Genomic DNA, 17,466 nt, shown 5'->3' on the forward strand with positions numbered 1-17,466 from the left:
AATGTGCCCTGTATCTTGTAGTAACTCCAAGTGCATCCCTGTGCTCCCCTGTGACTCCAGTACACACCAGAGCACCCTTTGTCATCTATTGATGCCTTGTGTGCCCCTGTGCATCCCCTTTAGATTACATATGCCTCAGTGTGTCCTGTGTCTTTTAGTAATGTCAGGTGTGGCCCTGCACTCTCTGTGACACCAGTGCTCCCCCATGGCATCCTGTGTCATCTAGTGACTCCTGGTGTGCCCTGTACCCCTCTGAACTAAAGTTAGAATAGGAATTGACGTGCCACACAATTGCTCAGTAGTCCAGATACAATTTTATTTCAGTAGGATCAAACAAACAAAAGGATATCAACGCATTTCAGAGGTTCAAAGACTCACCCTTTATCTGGGCTTCTCAAGTTTGAGGACCTGTATGAATCTTGGCAGCAGCAGACATGGCCCTCTGTGACACCTGTGTCTCCACGCAGCCTCTGATATGTTTCTGCAGCATCTGAACTGTCCTTCCATCAGTGGATGTAGACCAAATGAATTCTTTTGGAATGGCTCTCATATTATTTGTACACACCCTGGATTCCCTACGAGTCCCTTCTTTGGAGCCCTTTCATTTCTGGGAGCCTTTGTTGCACTGCAGATTTTACTCTACACTGGGAAATCAATTAGCGTTTGGATCCAGCACCTCTGACTATTCCTAGGGACTTTTGCATGACAGATTCCCTTTAAAATGGCTATACTAATTATTTTTCTCATATTATCAAACGGATCCTGTGCTTGCAAGATATCCTTGTCCAATTCAGCCACACATTGCTGTAAAAAAAATACTCAACACCATGCTGTATATAACATATTGTGAGGTTGCTCTACGTCGACTGAACTGGTCCACTATTTGTTTTGTGTGACCTTTAAAATTTTAACAATTCTGTGTGAACTCAGGAATCCATGTGTCCAAAATGTGACGTGCATCACTTAATGATCAGACTACAAATTGTAACTTTGTAGCAATTTACAAAGTCAGAGGCTGCAGCAGGGGGCTGATCTGTGCAGGACATTTGCAAATACAGTCAAGAACTGCAAAGGACCCAGGATTTATGTGGTTGTGTCATCTCTGGGCATTTAGCGGTTATCTCCTTCCTTGTGCCTGGCTCTGCAATATGACCGATTTGTGAAGTGTGTTTGTATGAAAACTTTGATGGAAGGTATCTGACATTTCTTATTGTTCTGGTTTGCAGGCTGCGCAGGCTGCGGCAGGGACATCAAGAACGGCCAAGCCTTACTAGCGCTGGACAAGCAGTGGCATCTCGGCTGCTTCAAGTGCAAATCCTGCGGCAAAGTTCTGACCGGCGAGTACATCAGCAAGTAAGTATTTACGTTCGATCTGGGTCGTTCCAGATGCTGGACTGTGCTTTTATTGGGTTTCAGCACAGCTGAGCTTATGAAATATATATTCATCCTTCTCTTATTAAAACTGCTTAAAGGGGCATATTCTGTGCTGTTCCGGAGACTGACCTCGAGTTACGTCAGCTTCCTGACCTCATGCTGATAACATGAAGAGAAAAAGAAGAGATAGGGAAGTGCGACAATTGTGTGCAACATGACTGCGCTTCCTTCTCTCTTTTTTTCTCTTTTTCTTATAAGCTGTGTACATCACCTTGTACATGGTATTCTCCTGGGATAGCTGCGTTGAAATTTGTGTTTGGCGTTTTCTATATATGGCATGGAGAATGGAGCGGCTGCGAGGGTGCTGACTGCTTGGCAATCCCAGAGGTAAGTACAGCGGAGACTGGGGTGTGTTGTCTGATGTTAGTGCACATTTACATTTTTTTCTGTAAAGGGGAACTAACACTTTAAATTGACCTGCAGATAATGAATGTGAATCTATGTCTGAGACTGGACAATGTATAATAAGTATATATAGTAATATAATTACTGAACAGTAGAAAAGAGCAGTCCAGACCTGCCGGACAAACTGCAGACTTCACAGCGCTGTAGCTGTACGATCCCTGTACTCTTTGCTTTATGTACACACTACAATACTGCCATCTAATGAACTGATTAGGGAACAGCAGCCATGCCTGATTTGGAAAATTAAAGTGTTACTAAACCCAGGACCCTGCATTCACTATATCTGGTCCCGGACCCTGCATTCACTATATCTGGTCTCCCCGGACCCTGCATTCACTATATCTGGTCTCCCCCGGTCCATGCATTCACTATATCCGCTCTCCCCGGACCCTGCATTCACTATATCTGCTCTCCCTGGACCCTGCATTCACTATATCTGGTATCCCCAGACCCTGCATTCACTATATCTGGTATCCCCAGACCCTGCATTCACTATATCTGGTCTCCCCGGACCCTGCATTCACTATATCTGGTATCCCCGGACCCTGCATTCACTATATCTGGTATCCCCAGACCCTGCATTCACTATATCCGCTCTCCCCGGACCCTGCATTCACTATATCTGGTCTCCCCGGACCCTGCATTCACTATATCCGCTCTCCCCAGACCCTGCATTCACTATATCTGCTCTCCCTGGACCCTGCATTCACTATATCTGCTCTCCCGGACCCTGCATTCACTATATCTGTTCTCCCTGGACCTTGCATTCACTATATCCGGTCTCCCCGGACCCTGCATTCACTATATCTGGTCTCCCCGGACCTTGCATTCACTATATCCGGTCTCCCCGGACCCTGCATTCACTATATCTGGTCTCCCCGGACCCTGCATTCACTATATCCGTTCTCCCCAGACCCTGCATTCACTATATCTGGTCTCCCAGGACCCTGTAATCACTATATCTGGTCTCCCCGGACCCTGCATTCACTATATCCGGTCTCCCCGGACCCTGCATTCACTATATCTGGTCTCCCCGGACCTTGCATTCACTATATCCGGTCTCCCCGGACCCTGCATTCACTATATCTGGTCTCCCCGGACCCTGCATTCACTATATCCGTTCTCCCCAGACCCTGCATTCACTATATCTGGTCTCCCAGGACCCTGTAATCACTATATCTGGTCTCCCCGGACCCTGCATTCACTATATCTGGTCTCCCACAGTACACAGAACATGGAAATGCAATTATTTTAGTAAATATAAACTGCCAAATACCTTTTCACATCAGCAGTATATGGCAGTTTTGTGACTTCTAACAGCAGAACACTGGTTAATCTTGTAGGAGGAGTTTTCATACCTCCTGTGACTGTCCTATGAGGCTGCATAACCCCTGACCCTCTGTCTGGATAGCACTGATTGCACCCTTCCAAAAAAAATATATGCCGTGGAGCCACATATTTGTGTATCTCCATGTGTGCTGGGAGCACGCCGCACAGCACATTCCCAGCACAGAGACCTGGGTCTCACCATGAGCTCCAAGTCCCAAAACGCAGCCCACACTGGAACCTCGGTTCCCAGTACGGTTGCAATTTCCAGTGTGGGCAGCTTGCCATTAGAATTAATGACACCCGCCTGCGGGTCCACATTCTTTTTTGCGGCTGCACAGATTTTTGTGCGGATCCGCAGCGGCACCACCTGCACAGATGTGAACCTAGCCTTAATCAATAGATGTAGCAGTAAAATATTAGTCCTGCGCTCCAGACAATGTTGGTGCTATATGAGTGAATACACAGATTTCTTCTTACTTCTGAAGAGTTCTATGATATCTTTGTTTCCTGTTCAGGGATGGCTCTCCGTACTGTGAAAAGGATTATCAGGTTATGTTCGGGGTCAAGTGTGAAGCGTGCCATGAATTTATCACAGGGAAAGTGCTGGAGGTGAGTCGCCGTATATTAGAATTTTATTTATTTATTTCAGGTACTTATATAGCGCCGTCAATTTACGCAGCACTTTACATATATATTGTACATTCACATCAGTCCCTAACCCTCAAGGGGCGTACAATCTAAGGTCCCTAACTCACATTCATACATACTAGGTCCAATTTGGACGGGTATCAATTATCCAACCAGCATGTCTTTGGAGTGAAGGAGGAAACCGGAGTACCCGGAGGAAACCTGTGTATAGAAGTGTGCAGTGAGGTGACACCAGGGGAAGCAATGAGCTGAATTATTTTTCTATACGGTCTGACATTATAAATGGACTTGTTTTTAGAAAGGGACCTTTTACCAATGAGCTGTATCCACACTAACCAAAGGAAAGAGCATGTGCTTAAATTTGAATTGAATATTTCTGCACTCTCAACCATTTGTTCATATGGCTTTTAGAATTTTGTATGGAGCGAGTTGGGCAGAGGGGTGGGGGTGTGAATCCAAATTGAGATTGATCCTGCCAAGTAAGGCTACGTTCACACTAGCATTGTGTGCAGGTGGCAGAAAGGCGTTTGGGAAGCGTTTTTACCGCTTCCCAAACGCCTCGGACACTTCTGCACATTGCAGCACATAGTGCTGTTCTAACAGGAGCGTTAGCGTCGCGGCAAAACGGACGCCTCTGGTCCAGTCAGGAGGCGTTGAAGCCTCCTATACTAGTCTATGGTGCCGCTCCGCAAATGCTCGGCCGGGTTTTGCTTATAATAGTCTATTATCAAGTGCCACACTAAAAATAATTGTATTTTATTGATTATTCTTATTTTTATTCTTTATTGATATGTTTTAGGAACTATTATTTGTAAATCATGAAGCTGTTATAGAGAGTAATAGGGGTCCATTCACACTGGCGTGATTCCAAAGTGCAACTTTGAGTGCAAATTTGACCCGATTTTACACTGAATCAACGTTGCTTCAAAGTAGTGCAGGCATCTTTTCAAAATCGCCAAAGACACCAATTTGAACGGGTGCCATTGAAAAGAATGGCCTGTGACTTGTCATGCAAAAGTCGCATGACTAGTCCCACAAGTGTGAATGGAGCCTAAGAGCTTGCTCTTATTTTCATTTGTTCTTGAGTAAATTATGACATTTCTTTTCCCATGATATATATATATATATATATATATAGGATTATACCCGTTTTTCTACAGACATTTTTTCTATTCTATTTTTATACATACACTGAAAAAATTAAAGGAACACTTTTTAATCAGAGTATAGCACGGGGTGTGGAAATTTTTTAAAAAACTACTTGTCCATGGACTAAATCTGTGCCCCAATCTACTTGTCCCTCATGACAATCTACTTGTCCAGATGAAAAAAAAATTAGATTTATCCAAAATTGTATTTAAATCAGAGGTGATTTTAAAAACAAAAGGGGTTTTATGGCAACTTAAATGTGTAACATTAACATTGCGCTGTTTATCTCCTCCCCCGCCTGTCTCCAGTACCACATCCGGGGACTAGCAGGGAGGGGAGAGACCTTGCAATGTAATGTAATCTGCACCGATTGGGTGCTCCTCAGGAAAGGGGAGTGTCGGGCTTATCCTTTATCCCTTTCGCTTCCAGAGCCGTTTTTGCATTTTTTGCACAAGATTAAAAAGATAATTTTAGGCCTCAAGATTACAAAAAAAACCCAAACATTATATATTTTCTGAAATCAGAGACCCTGGAGAAAAAAAGTGGTAGTTCCAATATTTTATGTCGCATGATACTACTGCAAAATTTCGGTAAAAATACAAGTAAGTTAATTTTATGGCACAAAAAAAGCAATAAATTACTCTTTTTTTTTTTTTTTTAAATATAAAGGATGAGGTTGCATTGAGTAAATAGCTATCCAACATGTCAAACCTTAAATTTGCGTGCGCTTGTGAAATTGCAACGAATTTCAGTACCCTAAATTTTCTATAGGTGATGCATTTAAAGCCCCTTATAGGTCATCAGTTTAGTGTTATGGAGGAAGTCTGGTGCTACAATTATTGGTCTTATCCTGGTGTGCGCGGTGATATGTGACATGTGTACCGCAATAGATGTTTACATGCGTAGGCGCCCCAGCATGTGTTTTTTTGTTTGTACGTATGTATATGTGGGGGTGGGGGGGCCCTCATTTTTTTTGGTGGGGGGGATGTTATGTGCTTAGGTGTAACTTTCATTTTTTACAATTTAAAAAAAAAAAAAATATATATATATATATATATATATATATATAAATATATATATATGTATATATATATGTCGCTGATTGCCGCCACTATTGGTAAAAAAAAGAAAACAAAGTTCCAGTATCTATACCGCCATTTGTAAACGCTATAACTTTCACATAAACCAATTAATTTAAATGTATTGGGATTTTTTTTTTTTTAGCAGAATACATTTTGGACTAAATTTATGACGAAATTACGTTTTTTTTACTGGACATGTTCAAAAATATTGTTTTTTGCTCAAAATTGTCGGGCTTTTTTTGTTTTTAAATAGCGCAAGAAGTAAAAAACGCACAGGCGATCAAATACTACCGAAAGAAAGCTCAATTTGTGGGGAAAAAAGAAAATTAATTTGGGTGCAGCGTTGCCTAAACGCTCAATTTTCAGTTAAAGTAACGCAGCGCCGTAACGCAAAAAATGGCCTGGTCAGGAAGGGGAGTAAATCCTCAGGAAGGCAAATGATTAAGTTCTTTTAGATCTTCTTTCAGTTTCTGTTCCTCAGCCCTGATGAAGGGCAAGTTTTTTAGGCCCCTAAAACGGGTTGGCTTTTTCTTCCAATCACTTGTCAAAGGTTTTACCTGGACTGTGGCACACTCATACTTTGCCTATACTCCAGACTTGTTAAATGCAGGCTTCAATAGCTGCAACAATCTGTGCTTTCTTATCTTTAGTGACTGAGTCCCGGGTTTATATGTTTTTTTTTTGGAAATTTGGGTTATGTATATGATTCCTAAACCTCAGCCAGGCCTCACGTGCTTGCTATAAGAAACAGGCAGATCTCTCAGCTTTGTATCTGATGCTGCTCCCAGGAAAGCTAAGGTCGGGTTCACATCTGTGCGATGTGCTTTGCTGTGCGTTTTTATGAACATTACTGTACGTTGCAGCAGGGCAACCCATTCATTTAACCTCTTGGCTCTGGCCACACACAAATGTGCGGCCTCCCTATGTCTGAGCCTTGACACCAAACGGCCACACTGAGAGCGCGCGCCCTGCTTCCTCCCAGCACACATGTTTGGTACTCATGGAAAGGTCCCGATCTCCTCTTTCGATTGGGACCTTTCCCGATCATGTGATGGCAAATCATGGCGGTCACATGACCCTAAATCCCCTTCCCCGCCTCTCGGCTTTTGAAACCCTTAAAGGACTGGGAGGTGCCAAGGGGTTAAACAAGATATAAATCCAACATTTCATATTCAGGATATATGCCTTCTGTACCATGTACTTGTATGTAAAAGTATCCTGTTTCCTTTGTGTGAAACCCCTGGTGTTCCTCCCTGTCCCTCTGATATCCTATCAAAAATTGACCGCGCTAGGCATGAGAGCATGGGGTGATCAGTTTTCTGGCTGTGCTGGGAACTCAGCCTACTCTCCTCCAATGATCAGACATGTCCTGACACACCCCCATTCACTGGGAAGACCAGTGTCCACTTGTTTCTGCTCCCCCAGCTCTCTTAACTCTAAGCAGCTGAGTATGTAATCACTTAAGGGGGAAAAAGGTATTTACAATGTTTTTTTTATATCTATACACAGATGTTTTGCCTTTCATTTTTATTTTAAACTGAATGTTTTTTTTTTTTTGCAAGGTGAGGGTTTACATATATTTTAAATCGTGCCAAACAAGTGCATTTTTAACATACCTCAACACATGGCAAAAGGTTACCATGCTTTGTGGTATGCATACAATGCATGTGTGGTGCTTAGGTGTTAAAGAAATATTGGCATTGCAATGCCCAAAACAGTGTGCCATGCAGGAACCTGTGTGGGAGCGCAGGCTTTCCCGCACCACAGGGATTGCTGTGAGTGTGAAGGTGTATTGTTGGAATACAATCATTGTAGAATACACTCTGTTATACCTTTAACAATTTCTACACCACAGCATGCATTCTTAAAAAAACTGTGATTACATCGTATTTATTCACCACCAGCCAGATTTTGCAAAAAATAAAAACATCTCTTTATTACACATAATAAAATGTAGGAAAAAGTATAATAATAAGGCTGGTGGAGAATAAATAAGATGTAATCACTGTTTTGTAGAGAGGCGTGCTGTGATGTAATGGCTGCTAAAGGTGTAATAAAGTGTATTCTACGAGGATTGAACACTCAGATCTCCCAAAGAGCCGTCCTATTATCCTGACAGTTATACTGTATGCTATCAATACACATTAATACGTGATCCCTATGGAGGGCTCTTATTTGCCCTCCTATGCCATATGGAACATGGGAGTTTATAACTTCGATTTAGCCCTGGCTCACACTATTGCAGTCCATGCGGTCCGTTGTTGCTTGGGCACAGTAGCTCATTCATTTGAATAGGGTGCTGTGCCGCATTTCCTGTGCATGTGCCTTTCTGAAAACACGGCTGCAGGGAGACTGCGTGCTCATTTTGACCATGTGGTTTCCCTGCGGTTCCCACACCCGCAATCGCTCTACGGGCTGAGATGTGTGGGGGGGGGACCATTCAGAATGAATGGCAGTCCTGTGCGTCTCACAAGATCAGCGCGATTCGGGTGGTTGCGGGTGCGGGAATGGGTTTGATTCCTGTTCCCGCACCCTGCAGGCCAGTTTGAACCTTGCCTTAAAGTGACTCTCCAGGCAGAACTGTTTTTTAGGTTTTGGATGGATTCAGGAAGGCTGATTACCTCTGTCAGGGTTTAGGCCTCATGCGCCTTCATTAAACAGAGAAGCACTGCCGCTAGATGTGAATCACCCCTCAGGGACGGCTCACTTAAGCAGCCCACAATGTCTCCAGCTCTCCCAGACCAATAAGATCCACAAAAATCATTGCAATGTCACGTGCCTAACGTGGGGCTCGAACCCACGACCCTGAGATTGAGTCTCATGCTCTACCGACTGAGCTAGTCAGGCCACAGGGTGGAGCTTATTGCTCCGGGAGAGAAAGCTGCAGACACTGTGGGCTGATATGCCACACAGTGATGATGTCATTGCTACATTTACAAGGTAATATCTGGATTTGTAAGAGCATTTGGAGCACACAAAGCAGATTTACACCCTTTGTGGCTATTGAGGAATAAAGTATATTTAAGGTTTTTGTGCCTGGAGTTCAGATTTAATCTAACACTGTTACCATCTGAGTATATGTGATCAAAATAGATGGTGTGAATTATTTTATGAACGGTCCTTTAAAGACCAAGCCTACGGAATTAAAGGATAAGTTCTTTGGAAACATGTTGCATGTTACCGCTCCTGCAGCTCCCCCCCCCCCCCCCGATCGCTCTCTCCCTGTGACAGCGGGCCGGGGGTCTTCTCCCCGTACCTGCTGTAATAATATGAAAAGAGCGTGGCCCTGCTGGGCTCCGCCCACAAGACCACGTCTTCCATTCACAGAGTTCTGTGAATGAATAGACTACAAGTACCAACAGGCTTTGCGACTGATGGGTTGTACTTCTCCATGAACTATGAGGGTGCTGGTGAGCATCCTTGTAGTCCATCGATTCTTCCTGGACTGAAGGAACTTATCCTTTAACTCAGATTAGGGTGAGTGCACCTCCATGGGAGATCAGAGCCCGTGTGTATGAGAGACATACCAGCTGACAGGACACATTGTATGGACACGTGGATTAGGTCACGCTTTCTGCAGAAGTATACGACTCACATAGACAGGCCGGCATGCTACCAAATGTATGATGTGTCCCGGACAGAAGTGATGGTAGAACTTCCATTGTCTTGTGAGGCAGAAAAATCAGCCAAATGGATCCATGAAAACTTGAGCAGAGTCAGAGGTGACCATTAAAGGATAAGTTCACCTCCGTAGGACACGGCTATCACGGAGATCAACGGGTGTGCGCCCCCCGGGGGCACGCAGGAGGGAGCGTTCTAGGAGGATGTCATATGATGCCCTCCCAGAACTGGACAACCACGATGTAGCCGTCATTCAGCTATATCGCGGTTGGTAAGTGGTTAAAGGATGAGTTCATCTTTGGAACATATTACATATTCCACCCGTAAACTGTTCCCATAGCCGTAGCCATCATCTGCCCCCCCCCCCCCGCCCTGTCCCCGTACTATCTGTCAAATTTGAAAACAGAGCCGCCATGTGGGGATCCGCCCACACGGCCACGTCATTCATTCATGGAATTCCATGAATGAATAAACTGCAAGTGCCGACAACCTTAGTGGCTGTGGGTTGCAGTTTTCAGTGAACTACCACGGTGCTGTGGGATGCTGTGGAGTGCTGTTGGGTGCTGTAGGGCGTTGTGGTAGTTCATTGAAGCTTCCTGTCAGAATATCCGCTTGACAGTACATCCTGTACATCCCTTACAGCAAGCAGATATTCTGACAGGTCTGCAGGAGCCATGCATGGCACCATTGATCTACTGATCGCTGGTACAAGGCTTTCCAGGCTCCTGCAGACAGAAATAATAAATCCACATTTTTTTTACCTGCAAAACAACGTGTATTTATTATTTTTGTGTAAAAGGTGATCTTTAAGGGCTGCATTATGCTCTAAGATGTCCTTTCCCTATGACCTCACCTATTATTCACAATGGATTTAATTTTCTTTCTTAGCAGGGAGGTGCATGACACCTCCTGGACTGATTTATATATTATAGGTACTTGTATAGCGCCATCAGTTTACACAGCGCTTTACATATACAGTATATTGTACATTCCCATCAGTTTCTGCCCTCAAACAGCTTACAATCCAAGGTCCCTAACTGACATTCCTACACCTACTAGGGCCAATTAATCTACCAGCATGTCTTTGGAGTGTGGGAGGAAACCGGAGTACCCGGAGGAAACCCACGCAGGCACAGGGAGAACATGCAAACTCCAGGCAAGTAGTGCCGTGGTTGCAGTTTGAACCGACGACCCTAGTGCTAGGCGGAAGTGCTAACCACTTAGCCACTGTGCTGCCCAATCTCTACAATTCTATCTGACAGATTTCTAGAAGTCGGGGAAGAGTCCCGTGTGCATAACGGCTTCATGTGGAGGAAAAACCTTCCTTCTAGAGGAGTTTTTTAGCTGTAAAAACACTCTAACACTGAAAAACTATGAAAAATGGGGCAAAACGCGGTAAAACGTTGCAAACCAGCGTGTTTTTTTGGTAAGAAAAGCAAACACGGGAAAACGCTGCTAAACGCTAATGCAAAAACACAAAAAAAAAGCTGAAAAATGTGTCAAAACGCGCTAAAACGTTGCAAACCGGCGTTTTTTGTTAAAAAACGCTAAAAATCGCAAACGTGGGAAAAAACGGGAAAATGCCACTAATGCAAAACTGCTAAAAACCTGAAAAATGTGGCAAAACGCGCTAAAACATTGGAAACCGGCGTGTTTTTTTTTTTAAAAGCTAAAAAACACAAATGCAGAAAAACGCGGGAAAATGCTGCTAAACGCTAATGCAAAAATGCTAATAAAAAGCTGAAAAATGTGGCAAAACGTGCTAAAATGTTGCAAACCGGCGTGTTTTTTTTTTAAAAAAAAGCTAAAAACCGCAAACGCGGAAAAATACGGGAAACCGCTAATGTAAAAACACTAAAAAAAGCTGAAAAATGTGGCAATACACGCTAAAACGTTGCAAACCTGTGTTTTTTTGGTTAGAAAAAGCTAAAAATCGCAAACGCGGGAAAATATGGGAAAATGCCGCTAATGCAAAACCGCTAAAAACGGTGGCAAAACACGCTAAAACGTTGGAAACCGAAAGAGCTAAAAAACGCGAATGCAAAAAAAGACGGGAAAACGCTGCTAAATGCTAATGCAAAAACATGCTAAAATGTTGCAAACCAGCGTGTTTTTTTTTTTTTTTTAAAAAAAAGCTAAAAACCACAAATGCAGAAAAATACAGGAAAACGCTGCTAAACGCTAATGCAAAACCGCTAAAAAAAAGCAGAAAAATGTGGCAAAACGCGCTAAAACGTTGCAAACCGGCGTGTTTTTTAAAAAAAAAAAAGCTAAAAAACGCAAATGCAGAAAAACAGGGAAACCGCTGCTAAACACTAATGCAAAAACAGTAAAAATAAGCTGCAAAATGTGGCAAAACGTGCTAAAATGTTGCAAACCTGCGTTTTTCTGTTAAAAAAAGCTAAAAATCCCAAATGTGGGAAAATACGGGAAAATGCTGCTAAACGCTAATGCAAAAACGCTAAAAAAAGCTGAAAAATGTGGCAAAACGCGCTAAAACCTTGCAAACCTGCGTTTTTTTGTTAAGAAAAGCTAAAAAACGCAAACGCGGGAAAATACGGGAAAATGCCGCTAATGCAAAACTGCTAAAAACCTGAAAAATGTGGCAAAACGTTGCAAACCTGCGTTTTTAAGTTAAAAAAAACTACAAATCCCAAATACGGGAAAACGCTGCTAAACACTAATGCAAAAACGCTAAAAAAAGCTGAAAAATGTGGCAAAACGCACTAAAATGTTGGAAACTAGCGTGTTTTTTAAAAAAAAAGCTAAAAAAAGCAAACGCTGAAAAACACGGGAAAACGCTGCTAAACGCTAATGCAGAATCTTACTTCTAAATCCTCGTCGGTCGCAGAATACGTCACGGGAGAGAAAATAAAATCCTACCATAGAAAGACTCCTGATCCCCGACGGTCCCAGCTATCTGTCCTCCATAACAGGGGTCCCACCGTCCTCCCCTCGTTACAGTCGAGACTGCGCACACAGACCGGATAGCAGTGTGGGACATTTACACTGAAATACGACTCATCGTCATCATCTGCGTCTATCTGCGATCAGAGGCTCCTCCCATTGCGCATAGAGGCACAGTGTAAATGGATCCCAGACAGGAGGAGGAGAGAAAGAGCTCCACCACTAGCTGGTGATCGCTTGCAAAGAGTCAGCTGCTGGGGAACTGCTTTTTATTGACTTGGGGTCCTTTTCCCAGGTGTCCCTGGCACTGCCTGTTGGGGTTCTCCTTTTAGGTGTCCATGGCACTGCCTGTGTAACCAGGACAACCCTTTTGTGGCTGCCCAGTGATAGAGGATGGAGATCAGGGAGGGACCTGGGTAAGTGAGGGACCGGGCCAGAACCTGGTGGAGGGGGGGGGGGGGGGTGATAGGGCTATGAAGTGTGAGATCAGAAGGTTTCTATGTGTCTCGTTGGTCCCCCTGTCAGGTTCCTGTTGCTGTATATTGTGACACGTCATGAATTTCTTCCTGCAGACACATTTACTGACAGGTCCTCTTTGTCTCCTCGGCGCCCTTTTCTGTCCAGTCCTGTCATTGTCACAGCTTTATGTGAACACACGGCCAGTGTGACCCGCTGACATCTCTCTTCACATTTCTTCTTGTTTTGTTGCCTAATAAAAGGTTAGACGTTGTTCTGGAGCGGAGTGGAGCCTCATTTTTCCATCCCACAAATCCTCTACATAGAAAACGGGAAAACGCTGCTAAACACTAATGCAAAAACGCTAAAAAAAAGCTGAAAAATGTGGCAAAATGCACTAAAATGTTGGAAACTAGCGTGTTTTTTTTAAAAAAAAAGCTAAAAACCACAAACGCGGAAAAACACGGGAAAACGCTGCTAAACGCTAATGCAGAAGCTTACTTCTAAATCCTCTTCGGTCACAGAATACATTACGGGAGAGAAAATAAAATACTACCATAGAAAGACTCCTGAACCCCGGCGGTCTCTCTCTCTCTCTCCAGTATGTAGTGTTCTCTCTCTATACAGTATGTAGTGCGCGCTCTCTCTCTCTCTCTCTCCTCCCCCCCTCCATCTATCCATCTCTATTTTATATATATATATATATATATATATAGTTATAAGGACTCTAAAGCCACGGTTGGTAGGTTGTGCAGATTGGAGTGACTTTACTGGCTGCATGCTTGTTATGGACCAGTAACTGAAAAAGTATTGAAGCCAGAGAATCAGCAGAATAACTTGAAGAAAAAAAAAACCCCTGTGGCCTTCCCTTGCTGGGGACTGGGGGTCAGGATATCAATTCCTCATACTGACAGCAGAGGGCAGCAGAGAGTGCTGGTGGATGATTTTATGCTATTTTTAAAGTGGAAGTAAACACATTTTATATATTTTACCTACAAGTGAGCTTATTAATAGTATTATTATTATTATACAGGATTTATATTATTATTATACAGGATTTATATTATTATTATTATTATTATTATTATTATTATTATACAGGATATATTTTATTATTATTATACAGGATTTATATTATTATTATACAGGATTTATATTATTATTATACAGGATTTATATTATTATTATTATTATTATTATTATTATACAGGATTTATATTATTATTATTATTATTATACAGGATTTATATTATTATTATTATACAGGATTTATATTATTATTATTATTATACAGGATTTATATTATTATTATTATTATTATTATTATTATACAGGATTTATATTATTATTATTATTATTATACAGGATTTATATTATTATTATACAGGATTTATATTATTATTATTATTATACAGGATTTATATTATTATTATTATTATTATTATTATTATACAGGATTTATATTATTATTATTATTATTATACAGGATTTATATTATTATTATTATACAGGATTTATATTATTATTATTATTATACAGGATTTATATTATTATTATACAGGATTTATATGGCGCCAACAGTTTGCTCAGCACTTTACAATATAACGGGAGACAATACAGCAACAATACAGTTCAATACAAGAGGGTTAGGAGGGCTCTGATCCTGGGAGCTTAGCTTATAATAAAGCTTACCTGTATGTAAAATGAATATCTCAGAAATGTGCACCGTTTAGGAGATATTCAAGCTTTTTTTTGCAGATTGCGCATGAGATGCATGCTATCACATTATATGGTTTATTTACTAAAGATGGAGAGTGCAAAATCAGGAGCACTTTTGCATAGAAACCAATCCGCTTCCAGGTTTAATTGCCAAAGCCTAAATGAACAAGCTGAGGTTAGAAGCTGATTGGTTCCCATGCACAGCTGCACCACATTCTGAGTGAACTAGCTTTAGTAAATCCCCCCCCCCCCCCCCCCCCCATGCCTTTACCTTGCAGGGGATTTTTATTTATTTATTTTTTTAATGGACGCTGTTTACTACTGCTTTAAACTATCCATTTTCTTTTTTTACACATTCAGACTTTCCATAGACAGACAACGTTTGGTCCAGTCTGATAAAGATTTGATAAACTCCTGCGAGCATCAGCTCACTTTGGGGGTTATTTACTAAAACTGAAGAGTACTAAATCTGGTGCAGCTCTGCATAGAAACCAATCAGCTCCCAGGTTTTATTGCTAAAGCTTAATTGAACAGTCTGAAGTTAGAAGCTGATTGGCTCCCATGTACAGCAGAACCAGATTCTAAATGCTCTGGTTTTCGTAAATCTTCTCCTACATGTACAAAATCATTAGTGAGTCACCAATAATCTGGCAAATATTGAACAAAGTGATTTTCTGATGTGAATACGAACCATCCTCATCATTCTTGCTGTGACATCTGCAACAAATTCTCATGCATCCCTCACCACTGTTTCTTTTCTGAATATCCTCCCCTAGTTTGTTTATATCCCGGTCACATCAAAGCTGATTTTGAAATTGTGCAACTTACAGTAAAGTCGCACAATTTCAAAGTCGGGGGACATGCTGATTTGAGGTGCAATTTGCAAGACATCTGACATGCAAATCGCTCCAAAAGTAGCACATGGATTACTTTAGAAATTGGTGCGGCTCCGACCAAGTCAGAACTGCACCGATATGACTGCTCTAATAGCGGACAAAGGGTGCGACTTGGCATACAATTTGCAAGCCGCATGGCATGCAAATCACATGCCAAGTCGCACTCGCTGTGACCGGGGTGTCAAAGTCCAACTCTTGGAAACTTGAAAGTTCCTCCTTGCAATGGGACTGCACCTGCACTCCAAGGGTTAACCTTTGGCTGTAGGGGACATGGAAAAGAAGGTTTACCTACCCAATCCTCCACTTCTCCAGGTCCTCGCAGTGCCTTCTCCAGTGTGTATTCATTTATTGTGCTACGCTAGCTAACACAGGAATTGGACACCCCCCTGTCACTAACCCCCTCCACCAAAGCCCCCCATCCTATCCATCATCACCAACAACTCCACTATCACTCCCGCCCCGCAAGCCAAAGTCCTTGGCGTCATTCTTGACTCGAACCTCTCCTTCCAACCGCATGTCAAATCACTCACAAACACATGCAGGCTCCATCTTCGCAACATTGCCAAGATACATACCTTCCTCACCCTTGACACCACCAAACTTCTAGTACACTCCCTCATCATCTCACGCCTTGACTACTGTAATTCTCTTCTCACCGGCCTACCCAAGTGCAGGCTCTCCCCGCTCCAGACCATCCTGAACTCAGCGGCTAGACTCATCCACCTCACCACCCGCTCCACCTCTGCCACCCCCCTCTGCCTCTCCCTCCACTGGCTCCCTATTGCCCAACGCATCAAATTTAAACTCCTAACCCTGACCTACAAAGCCGTTCACAACACTGCCCCTGACTACCTCACCAACCTGATCCCCAAGTATCGCCCTACCCGTACCCTTCGCTCCTCACAGGACCTCCTTCTATCCTGCTCCCTGGTCTCCTCTTCCCATGCACGACTGCAGGACTTCTCCAGGTCCTCCCCCATCCTCTGGAACTCACTACCCCAATCCATCAGACTGTCGCCTTCCCTCTTCACATTCAGGAGCTCCCTCAAAACCCATCTCTTCAGGGAAGCCTACCCCACCCTCACCTAACGGCCATTCTCCCTCTTTCCTCCCACCCCTCATTCCCCTCAGCCACTTCCTACTGTACCTTTACCCCCTCCCTCCTAGATTGTAAGCTCGAAAGAGTAGGGCCCTCTTACCCCTCGTACGTTGTTTGTTGTTGTTGTACTGTGCCATGTATTGTCCCCCCCTCTATTGTACAGCGCTGAGCAAACCCTTTGGCGCTATATAAACTCGAAGTAATAATAATAATAATAATAATAACCTCTTCACTCCCCAACACTCTATCATCGTTCTCCCAGCCCATGGCGAGGGGCGGGGCCTTGACATTGTCAGGTCACAGGAAGTGAGCGAAATGATGCTGGGTGTCATTCAACCAAAGAGAGTACTGGCACTGGATCCACAAACTTGTGAGTCTGCAGAAGACACCGGAGCTCAGATGAGTATAGAAGACATCTCTGCTTTTTGATTTTTACTACTGCAGGGAAATGACATTTTTCATATTTTTGCCCAAACTGGGTAAATATTTGGAAGATTGTATAGAGATTGTACAGCTGGATTGTAATGGTTTTGGCTGTCATAAAGCTCACCACACATATCACAAACTGATTGTAAAATCTCCTTTAGATCTGGCTATCCAATACCTAATGCCTGGTACACACAATGAAAAAATCGGACAAAAAATACGGAGTCCGAAGCAATAGTCCGATCTTATCCTTATGCAGGCCATAGACGATTCGTTTATCGGCCGTTTTTTCGTC

The 17,466-nt window shown here is 42.9% G+C and overlaps 1 protein-coding gene across 12 annotated transcripts in view; it reads left to right on the forward strand.

Annotated features, from left to right (window-relative positions):
- ABLIM1 (actin binding LIM protein 1) overlaps positions 1-17,466 on the forward strand; it is a 419,225-nt gene that overhangs the window by 232,020 nt on the left and 169,739 nt on the right. For all 12 annotated transcript variants that reach the window (XM_089653044.1, XM_089653039.1, XM_089653047.1 and 9 more), the window contains exons 5-6: positions 1,227-1,353; positions 3,684-3,777. In XM_089653044.1, the coding sequence (XP_089509170.1) occupies positions 1,227-1,353; positions 3,684-3,777 (221 nt within the window). The remainder of the gene's footprint in view (positions 1-1,226; positions 1,354-3,683; positions 3,778-17,466) is intronic.

This window comes from Staurois parvus, unplaced genomic scaffold, assembly GCF_062004578.1.
Source record: "Staurois parvus isolate SC_StPar_1 unplaced genomic scaffold, SC_StPar_1.0 ptg000697l, whole genome shotgun sequence".
In the NCBI taxonomy this organism is placed as follows: Eukaryota; Metazoa; Chordata; class Amphibia; order Anura; family Ranidae; genus Staurois; species Staurois parvus.